Source organism: Papaver somniferum, chromosome 1, assembly GCF_003573695.1.
Source record: "Papaver somniferum cultivar HN1 chromosome 1, ASM357369v1, whole genome shotgun sequence".
Taxonomy (NCBI): Eukaryota; Viridiplantae; Streptophyta; class Magnoliopsida; order Ranunculales; family Papaveraceae; genus Papaver; species Papaver somniferum.
Window position 1 is genome coordinate 100,069,296 of NC_039358.1, and position 12,013 is coordinate 100,081,308.

General features: G+C 36.4%; 1 protein-coding gene across 1 annotated transcript; it reads left to right on the top strand.

Annotated features, from left to right (window-relative positions):
• The first annotated feature begins 9,805 nt into the window (after positions 1-9,805).
• On the top strand, positions 9,806-10,669 carry LOC113348103. The gene has a single exon (XM_026591808.1). The coding sequence runs from the start codon at positions 9,806-9,808 to the stop codon at positions 10,667-10,669; it is 864 nt and encodes a 287-aa protein (XP_026447593.1).
• The last annotated feature ends 1,344 nt before the right edge of the window (positions 10,670-12,013 follow it).

A 12,013-nucleotide genomic window follows, 5' to 3' on the forward strand; every position in this document is an offset into this window, starting at 1 on the left:
ATTCAAAACCAGAAAATCAAACCATAAAAGAGGCGTCTCTTGCCTTTCAAAAGAACCTAAGAGGAGAAAGTTCATAAAAATAAGAAGCATTCAAGGGAAATCGTCCAACAACAACTCATTCTTCTTAGAGAAAGGATCCTTCATGTTCTGGAAAGCAGTCTGCTTCAACTTCAACTCATGGGATAACTTCTCGATATCTACCTCCTTTTAATTAATGAAATCCATGGAGGGAACTTCATTCATTTTAGTCTGCAACTTTTGGATTTTGCAAAATCCTTCACAAAACCAGGAGGTGTTAAACTCAAATTTCACACACATATCCCGATGGTACCCCCAGTTTGAGACTACTTCTTCAGAAACGGTGTGTCCAGTCACGTTACACATGTCGTTGATTGAAGACAAGGCCTCTTCAACACGTTTGGATAGTGAAAAACGATTCGTGGATTTCTTGGTCGTGGCAATATGCCCATGTTTCTTCCATATTTGGGTATACAACTCCGCATACTTTGTCGACACACTGAATCCTCCAATCAACACGTTTTCTGTAAGGGGAGCATCAAATGGAGGTCCAAAGCAGCTCTTGCAGCAGAATGTGCAACTAACGGTATGTCGGTTTCAGGAAGCTCCATAGAGGCGCTCGCATCTACATCCATGGATGTAACATCTTCATTATCCTTGGAAGGATCAGCAATGCCCCCCACATCATTATCCATCTCCACCTCGAGATTATCTTCTGGAACATTCTAGTCCTGCAACACCACTGGTGAATACTTATTTTGTGTTGAAGAACGAATCATTTTAAGTCATAAAACGTATAGAAGACTTACCAGTTCATCCTCCGGCTCGCTGGAGGAGCTAGATTCGCTACCACACTTGGAAGTGCTTCCTTCATCGCCGTCGGACCCTGAATCTTCTTCACCTTCGAGAGACTCAGTATCGCCGGATTTTTCCTCTGGAGGTGCCATGTTTCGGCTGCGCGCAAGTATGGAAAAGGCGTTCATGCTCTCAAGACCCTGTTTTTTAAAGAAAAGAAAAGAGGTATTCCGTGAGGTTATTCCAAAATACTCAAATAATTCGACTGGTCAGAAGGAAACACATATGTACCTGCATATTCGAAGAATTAAAAACTATTGAAGTTGTAGGAGACGTTCGAATGCCACTTGCACGCCTCTTTGACCTAGTCTATTTCTCATGGGGACTGCACCCACTTTGTTTAGAAAAACGAGCTCTCACCTGAACCGGTTCACCTGAGAGTTTCCGTTTACTCGAAGGAAGCGGCTTCAACAACTGATGTTTTTCTAAGGTCTTGGAAGAAGGCCTGCCACGCGGAACTGTCATGACTTCCTGCACGAATTGATGAAGATCGAGAAGCTCTTCCTGCCAGAATTCCTTATACTTAGGAGTTACCGCTGGTTTCCTCCCTGGGAGCAAGAATAGGAGGATTTTCTTCGTTACGTAAACACCAGTATCCAAAACAGACTTTAAAATGTCTTCTGGGGGTGTTGACGGACGGAAAAATGGAATTCCCTGATCAAAACCCCATCTGACGAGCGGCCCTATCAATATTATAAGAATTCACAGCAAAAGTACCCATGAAAAAGGACGGAACATATCCAGGTATGCAGCTCCGCATGAACACAGTTTCTCCAATACTCATATCATCTCTGTCCGAGTGCAATGTTATACATGAAGCGGAAGTGAAAGTATTCGGCTGAATTATGGATGGGTGAACTGGGGCCCAAGGACGAAACTTTATCGCATGCATATTGTCAAAGAAATCAATAAGGTTTAGGCCAGGTTTTTGGCGTCTATTCAACCAACGGAGTATTCTGGCGCCTCCGTATATGCTAGAGAATGAAGTTAAATGATTAGGAGCATAACCCTCGAAGTGTTACCATAAACATGCCTGGAGAAAATCAATTTTAATATGTGATTCTATCTTCATATATCCGTTGGAAGCATATATGTCTGCTGCTAGCGAGTCGAGGTGGGAATACAAGTAACCAAGAAACAAGCCGCCTATAAGCAGAACCACAACTTGTGCCAGCCTAATAGCAATCGTAACAAGCTTCGGTCTTATTTCCTTCGTACCAGAACCATCATCAAAAATGTTTCTAGATAGCCACATACACAAAAATGCAGCAACACTGAGTGTTTCATTCAATACCTGACCGGGATTTGGTTTCATAGGAAACCATTCATACACCCACAAAGTGTAGAAGCATTTTTCATCACTTTCCTTCGGGTTATATTCTCCTATCTTTTTAACTAGTGTAGCGTACCATACCTCTTCTTCATCGGATAATTTGAAGTCAAGACTCCCCACGACTGGAAGGCTCAACAGAACATCTACACTCTCTAAAGTGATAGTCATTTCACCCTATCTACATATAGCCGTATGGGTGGACATGCACCATCGAGAAATGAAAGTGATTAAACCTGCAACATCCTTCCTAATATGAAGCGTTTCAGACGCCTTGACAACTTTCGCGATTTGTGCTTTGATCAGATTGTCCCTGACACGATCATTGCCCAACATATATCTCATCCATCCATCATAAGAGCGCAACGGGTTATGGCAGATTTTAAATCAATGAGGGAAGCTGGATATTCTTTCTTCTGCAGACAAAACATTATTACGCGCTCTGGAGAAATTGACGGAACAACCTCTTCATTCTCCAAATCAGTAAGGAGAGTTATTACATGACCGGGTTAAGTCCTGATAGTTGTATGAGGCAGTTGAAGAATTCATCATCTATGTTCGAAATATCTTTGGAGTCATTCATACTTCCTGGCTTAGCAACAGAAACATCTTCAGGTGACATCTTATCCAAATAAGAATTCCTTACGTTACTGTTCACTTTTGAGTAACTACATGAACAATACGGGAAAAGAGTCACTACTTCATACTTTAAAAGAATGGAGTCACGCATGAGACTTCTTATAAAAAATTTGATGTAATCACTAATGGTCGAAACTCATGGATGAAGAAATATGGGGATTACACGCTGGCAAGAATGGTGAATTGAGACATATTCACGCTTTCAAAAAAAAAATGTCCGCGGGATGTGTAAAGACCCTCAAGCTCGTCAACGCTTATTAGACTAGTCAAAAGACGACTTAGCCATTAATAAATCGATTAGTTTAGCATGAATATTAAATAATAGAAATTAATCTAACAACGATTTAGACACGAAACTAGTATCGTTAGATAGATCTCAAAAAGTTATGTGAAATGGACTACTCGAACGTGTCATTTGGATATCAGACGAAGAAGTAATCATCAGATATGTGTGAATGGAAAAATAGTCATTTTGCATCTGGACCGAATGGATGCCCGTGTCATTTTTCTGGGTGCCTTAATAATTTTTGGTCGGCCTTATCCTCGGATGAATCGAAGAGAAAATCAGTTTCTCTTTTCTTCTTTCTTCTTTCTTTTTCTTCTTCCGTTTTCTTCCCTGTTCTTCTTCTGCGAGTGATTGGAAGAAATTAAATGGGTGATTTTGTGATTAGTAAAATATGGGAAAGATCAATAAGTAACTATTGGCGGTGGTGTTTTTTAAGTGGTTGCTTTAGTGTCACCAGAAAAGTAATCAGGAGAAGTTAAATTAGGTTTTAGACTTGATTTCGAGTTCATATTCAATTGGCAAGCAAATTGAGTTGCTAGAAGATGAAGAATGATTGGGTTGGTGTTTAATTGATTTTCGAATGTTGTTCTCATGAAAAATTAGAGTTAGGGTTTCTCAGTAATTGAATTAGGGTTCGTAAGAAGTTCAAAGAAGAATCAACAGATGAAGTTGTCGATTTAGGGGATTGAATTAATAATGGGTTTTTTTGATTTAAAGAATTAGGACGTTATTTTGTGTTCGAATCATAGAAGAAGGATTTGGGAATTAAATTAGGGTTTATACTCAAATGGCTGGTGATAAATTTGAGGATGTGAGGGAGATAAGTAAAAAGGGATTAAGGAGTGATTATTTGTGGTGGTGTTGACTCAAGTGACTGTTTTAGAAGCAACATAAAGGTAGTTCCCTGAATTAATTCATGTATTGTGTGATTGCTTAATATTTTGTAAATTAAGAATGGGTTTGTGTGGATTAGTCTCTTTGGTTGGGATTTCTTGTGGATTTGAGTTACAGGAGGAAGATTTAGATATGGTGTTAGTTGAGGTTTATAAAAGGATGTTGATGAAAGTGAATCTCTGATAAGTTTGAGAAGTTTGGTTCGATTTATCTACTGGGAAGTGAATGTGCAGTGAGGGGTGTAACAGAGATGTATGAGCTGTAAATGATAGTTTTGTACAATGAACTAGAAATAACCCGTGCCGTAACAACACAACATGAGGTTAAAAGAGAGTTCTAATAAATATCTAGAGATTGCTCGTGCCGTAACGACGATGTTTTAATATGATATCTGACTGGTGTAATTTTTTTTTTTTTTTCTAGACTTTAAATCATGGTCCTTTGCAAGATAGTTTTATATTTTGTTTTAAGCGAAAATAATTTCTATATATACATTGTAAATTATTCATATACATTATCCAAAAACGAACACAAAATCATTTAAGTAATAGTGTGTATGCATATCTCACTTATGAGTTATGAATAAAAATAAATAAATAAATCTCATTTCCCATTAGATTCATCATGACACCACTAAATCCAATTAATGCATATATGATATATTATGATTTCATTTAATGTTTCTTTGAATATCTTGAGTTAAGAGGTGATGCAAAAATTAAGATTAATAAATTTGGATTCATAATGAAAAGGGTTACAGAAACGACGACCCTAAGATGTCTTGCTGAGATGAGACTGGGATGGTCGGATGCAATGTTTGTCTCTCAAAATGTTATCCGACCGTTCAAGCTCAAAAACCCATTTTGTTTTGTATTATAGATAGATAGAATTGAAGGTTGAGTGTGACTCTCAAATGGGTCTGGTGGTGTTGCTGTTATTGTGAGAATTGTTATTACAGAGTAGCGTTGTGTGTTACAGTGGTTCAGAGGGTGTTGCTTCATGAAAATGGAGTTGAGATTAGTGATTGTGTTTGAATGGGTGTATGTGAATGGGTATAAATATATCTGTAATAAGGATTTAAGATGAATGATGTTGCAGAAGAAAAGATGATGGTTCTGAGGGAAATGTAACTGAGATGTGATGGTGGTATGGATTTTAGGAATGAGTGCAGAGTTGTTCTTATTGAATGGAACAGTCAATGGCAGGAAAGAGAAGTGTTGAAATGAAGACAGAATTATGGATGAACAAGTTGCATGAGATGTTGTATGGATGAAGTGTTGGTATGAGGGTTAGATGAGTGTGGAGTTAAATCTCTCTTGTAAAAGCTTGTAACTGCAAATTACAGGTAATCTGTATTTGAATTTAAAGTGAGTTATGAAGTTTTGTATGCATTGAATGTATGATTGAAATGTTAAGTTGAAGTTGATATTTGTGAATAATCTGGTAGAACTGAATGATAAAGAAGGATATGGTGTAAGAAATGTAGCCTGCAATAGGAATTAAGCCTATTTGTCATCCCAGTCATTGTAGCTGACTTACCTGACTCAGTTTATTTGACTGAGATGAGTTAACCCTGTTAACTTGAGTTGAATCGGTTTGACTCAGAATGATTTAGTGAACCTTGGAATCAGTTGACCAGACTTGACCTTAGACGTTGACTGTTAGAGACCCGTTAACTATTAGATTCACCGTTAGAGAATGTCATTTGACCAGATGAACCGGGACTTAGATTAATGGGACGGATTAATGGACTTGGGCTTAAGCATAGTTTTCATACTTTGATTGTTCAGACCTCTTATGGTCTGAATTGACCTTTGGTTTCTTCTACAAAGTTGTAGATATTCATTAGACTTATCGAATGGACTATAGAACCAATGTAATTCAATTAGTAAACCTTTAATATGTTAAAGGTAGAGTTGAAAGAACTGTAAAACCATAAATGGGCTTAGAAACATTAGATAGTGCAGTTAGCTTATAACTGGAACTTGTATCAAATTATGTTTGAGCCTTATGTGAGCCTTTTGGCTAGATTCTTACAGTTCTTGTGTGATTAACAGTTAGTCTTTATTAACAACGCTCGATTCAAAGGATGAATCAGAGGATTGTGGATCTCGAGGTAGGCGTGGCTTGTCATCAAAAGAGGTGGGAATTTACATGTAACTTTTTTGTGATTATGGTTGTTTTCTTTTACAAAAGCTTATGTTTAACAATTCATGCATTGTCTGGTTGTGTATTCCATGCATTGTTTTATTTTAAATTCCGAAAGTATCGTTGATTCTTTTAATCTTTCCATTGCTTGGAAAGGAATTGCAATGCTTTGTTTTTCTTTATGAATTGTTTGGGAAATAATAATTTCCATCTGAATGTCTGGAAAATGAGAATTTCCATCTGTGGTATATAGGATACGCTCCTTCATTTATATCTACTTACTTTCGATCTTTTATGCGTAATAGGTGTGTAAGTAATTGGTCGACACTAATATAAATTAATAGGTGTGTAAGGAATTGGTCGACAACAATATATACATTGTATTAAGAAGGAGTTAGTTCCATATACATGATTGTTTACCTCTATGAATTGGTTGTCTTTTAGTGTTTTGGGAAAACATGAATTGTTTTCCAAATCATTCCAATGATTAAGTTAAATGTTATTCCTATTGGGCACCCCTTTTAGGGATGATGTGCTCACCCTTTACCACTTTCAGTTTCAGAGACAGATCAGAGTTGCGCAGCGAAAGCTTCGAGGGGTTGATTTCATTAGTTGGTTAACTTCTGTTATGTTTATTATGTTGTATATTATATTTGTAAACCAAATGACTATTGTGTAAGTATCATTTGAAAGGAGTTCTTGTATATATATAATTCAGAGCGGTGATAGTTTTTGGGTTAAGTTTTGCAACAGATTTCTTAATTGAATGTTTAAGTAAATGTTTTAGATTTTTAGTGCCTCTTTACTCGTTAATCTCTTGGATTAGTCATCTGCTATCTTTGGGGGCGCTATAGGATGTACACCCACAACCTGTACGAGTAGGGGTTTACACCCACTCGAACACAAATTTTTTGCCGCGGTAGTTATACCTGCGGCCGAAACCTAAAGCTAGGTTTCACGAAAAAAGAAGAGAAGAAAAGAGCAGCGCCTACCTCAATTCCTTTTACTCGTCTTGCTGTTGATCCTAACTGATGATGATTACTTCGTTACTGATGTTGTTGCTGATACTCACTACAATACTTCCAACAAAGAAGGATCATTCATATTGGGATAAGTTTTCAAGCTCATGGAGGTCATGCCTATAATCAGGGTTTACAAAACAAAAAAAAGGCGAAAGATGCACTTACTTACCGTCGGAAACTGGAACTCTCGGTGTGATGGGATGCTGATGACGACGTCGAGAAGCACTGTAAGTAAAGGAACAAGAGGTGGTGTGAGCGATCAAATAAGAGGGTGATGTCCCTTTTATATAACACGAAATTTCCAAGTTCGAGTAGTAAGAGGATTTCTCCTCGGTCCGCGCATAGGATGACTGGTCGGGCTCATGACTGCCATATTCATACCATGTAGTCGAGCTAGCAATGTGTTGATGCAGAGATCACTATCCATACGGTCTCACCGCTGAAGGCCAAGTACGATTATCCTGGTAACTTCCATCTCTTTCGTCTTGTTAACTTCATTTTTTTTCCTATCACCATCTATTGCTTACCCCGCAACAATGTCATTGTTACGTACTAAACATGGGACTTAATGTTGATGGTTGTTTTTAGTTCAGGGCTAAAAATGTAAAACCATGTATTTTATGTGCCTGCTTTATGGAAAGAAGTAGAGCTGCTAAGAAGCTGATGAGTGTCCATATCTCTCTGCTTACACATGAACTATGTAGTTTAATACTTATGAAATTTATTTAGAATAATATTGGTGCATCCAGCAACAATCCCAAATATTCTGTAAATTTTATTAATCTCCCGCATGCATTATTCACTAACGCGTGGCTTGCTGAGTATTTTTCATATGCTATGTTCCCCGGCTGAACTCTTAATATTGACTGATATGACAACAAATGTTCATTCACAGCTGAGCATCATGAGTTTCCCGAAGTGTCAAGATTAAGATGTGCATGAAAATATTCAATCAGAGGCATGCAAGTTGTGCTGCTCTCGAGTAAAAAAATTAGTGATTCTGTATGAACGCACAAAATTCACCAGAAATTGATTGATTTTGTGTCAGCTCACAAGATTCAATCTTTCTAACCTAATTTTATTAATTTACAAAAATTAGGTTTTTTTGCGGCATGCGCAATATCTCGATCCCTATTGGTCATCTAACCACTGAATGCAGAGTTGAGCAGAATAAATCTAAAGTTGATAATGCAGCTGAAGTGAATGTTCAAAAGCAATTTACTACACCATCAAAGCAGCAGCAAATTCCGTTTGACTTTTGTGATGTATCAGAAAGAGCAGGTGAGGACTCCATAGTTAATATTATTCATGAATCACAAGTTATCAAGTTAACTACAGGAAATAATGTGTCACAAAAAAGCAAATTCAGTCCTCTTGAATGTGAAGAAAGTGAAATAGTTAATGAAGTTGTCATTAAAGAAGTTCCAATAGTCACAACACCAAAGAATGTTAACAGTTTATGAAGTACTACTATTAAGTTTGTGAATGGAAAACTTCCAATGAAGCTGTTAAAGTGACCTCTTGGTCCAAAATAGTTGAAAAGGAAATGGTATCTAATACAACATCTTCATCAACTGCTACAAGTCCAACTGATCCAGCAAAGGTAACTAAACAAGTTCCAGCAAATAATAAGTATAATTTCAGGAAAAATCAAGGAAAATGAGGTACTAAAAATCCTCCTCCTTCTGTTAAATGAAGATAGTATATTGGAATATCAGGGGCCTGAGAAGACCTAGGATTCAGGATAAATTAAGGTCTTTAGTTAAACAATTTAGTCCTTCCTTAGTTTGGATTGCAAAACCAAAAGTTAAATGCAGTGATTCTTTCTGTGAAAAGTTAAACTTAGCTGGAATGCAAAGTATGGTGATGCATAATTCTACATATAACAATAAGGGTAACATTTGGTTGTTTTGGAGTAGAAATATTTCAACTCCTCAAGTAATTTCTGTTTCTAGTCAAATGATCACAGTGAGTATTGGAGATGTTCTTGTATCAGGAATTCATGCTCATGTGAAGAAAGTTCAAAGAAGATTCTTATGGTCTGAGATGGAAATCATTAGTGAGTTAAACAAACCTTGGATAGCTTTGGGAGATTTTAATGCAGTTATTTCACTTGATGAAAAAATGGGTGGTAAGTCTCCTAACAGAGCTTCAATACTGGAATTCTCAACTTGTTTAGACAATTGTGAGCTTATTCAAGCTCCTAAAACAGGGTTACAATTTTCATGGTCAAATTGCCAGCAAGGCAAGAGCAGAATTTTGTGTATTCTAGATAGAGCAGTCTTTAATCAACAATGGATACAGAAATTTGGTGATTTGGGTTATAAAGTTGGTTTAAGGATAGTGTCAGATCATGCACCACTATTGGGAGGTTGCTCTAATATTCTTAAACCTCATAATTGTCCAAGAAAATTTCAGAAAATGTGGATTTATCATCCTGATTTTTTATCAGTTGTAAAAGAGTGTTGGGCAAAACATATTTCAGGTGATCCAGCTTATATCTTTATGCAGAAATTAAAAGCCTTAAAGAAGGAGTTAAATGACTGGAATTGGAAGTTTTTTTGAAATGTTCAAGTTAAGATAAAGGAAGCAGAAGAAAAAGTTAATTTGGCAATGCAATATTCTGATGAGAATCCTTTTGATGAAGAAGCATTAAAAAATTTAGTTACAGCTCAAAATGAACATGCCAGTAGAGAAGTACAAGCTAATGTGCTGCTAAGGAAAAAATCAAGAGAAAAATGGATTCAAGAAGGAGCTGCAAATACTCAATTCTTTCATACCAAGATGAAGATAAGGCAAGCAACCAATTTAATTAGTGAGCTTGAAGATAACAATGGTAATATCATATCTGATCCTTCTCTAATTGCTGATTCTTTGGTTCAACATTTTCAACAAAAAATTGAATTTGAAGAGGTTAGTATTTCAGAGAAATTATTGGATGTCATTCCTCCATTAGTAAGTACTTCAGACCAAGAAATGTTGGATGCACTGCCAAGTTATGAAGAAATCAAAAGTATCGTTTTTCAAATGGATCCAGAGAGTTCTTCTGGTCCTGACAGTTTTTCTGGTATTTTCTATAGAACCTGCTGGGATATCATTTGCTCTGACTTAGTGGAAGCGATTCAGTTTTGTTGGAAAAGAAGGTTCATACCAAGAGGAATGAATTCTAATTTCTTAGTTCTTCTTCCCAAATGTCAAGGAGCTAAAAAGGCGAACCAATTTAGACCAATTGGGTTAAGCAATGTTCTTTTCAAGATTTTCACTAAAATCATTACAGTAAGAATGAATACTCTTATGGCCAAATTGATATCTCCTCAACAAGCAGCTTACATCAAGGGTAGGAATATTCATGAGGAAATTTTGCTTGCCTCAGAAATGGTAAATGAAATGAAGAAGAAAAGAAGGGGAGGTAATGTAGCTTTCAAGCTTGATATCTCTCAAGCTTATGATTCTGTAAGATGGAAGTTTCTTGTTTAAGTTCTGCAGAAATATGGTTTTCATCCTCATGGTGTGATTGGTTACTTACACTATTTGAATCAGCAAGAATGTCAGTGATGGTCAATGGTGGACCTTGTGGTTTTTTTTCAATGGGAAGAGGCTTAAAGCAGGGTGATCCATTATCACCACTTTTTTTTGTGCTAATGGAAGATGTTCTCAGTAGAAACATTTCTCAGTTAGTTAATCAAGGTAAAATTCTTCCTATGGTGATTAAAAATGGTATTCATCCAACTCATCTCTTCTTTGCAGATGATGTTTTTATTTTTTGCAATGGAGCCAAGAAATCCTTAAATAGTTTATTCACTTTACTTGGTGACTATCAAGCTATCTCAGGGCAGCTAATCAATAAAGATAAAAGTAAATGTTTCATAGATGGAGTCTCTTCTGCTAGGAAACAACAAATATGTGAGATGGTCAACATGGAATTATCTAAATTTCATGATAAGTACTGAGGAGTAATCTTAGCTCCTGGAAGAGTAACTTCAGCAATGATCTGGCCAGTGGTAGAAATGATTCAACATAGACTAGCAAATGGAAAGGCAAATTATTATCTTTTGCTGAAAGGTTAGTTCTTGTCAAGTCAGTGTTATGCAGTATTCCATTATACAATATGAGTGTCTATAAATGGCCTGCTTTAGTAATAAAAGTCTGTGAAAAACTTATAAGGAATTTCTTATGGTCTGGCTATAGTGAAGTTAGAAAATTCAAACTTTATCATGGAAGAAGGTTTGTACACCATATAATGAAGGGGGTCTTGGTATTAGGAGATTGAAGATTATTAACAAGGCTTTTCTTATGAAAATTATGTGGAAAATGATGAATTCTCAAGATGAATGGGCTCTGTTCTTTACATCAAAATTTAAGAACAAACAAGGTCAATGGTTTGAAAACTGGAAACCATCTTCTGTGTATTATGGTCTTAAATGGGATTGGTTATCTATGAAAGATGATATTACATGGAGTGTAGGTGATGGAGTTGGGATTTTAGTTTGGTTTGACTCATGGTATGAAACATATCCCATGGTAAATAAAATTAGATATTCTGACCTTGTTAAAAATAGTATGCAGATGAAAGTGGTAGATCTGATTAAAGACAATCAATGGAAAATTCCAACTGAATTGCAATCTATTTTTGTTCTGAGTAACATGCCTGCAATTAATGGTGGAACTAACAACATAATATGGAATTGAAGTACAATTGAAATTTTTACTACAACACTTGTAGTGGAAAAAATTTTAGATTCAAGCAGCAGCATCTGGTATGGCCTTCTGTTATATGGAAACATTTATTACATCCTTCTATTGCTTGCAATATCTGGAAAC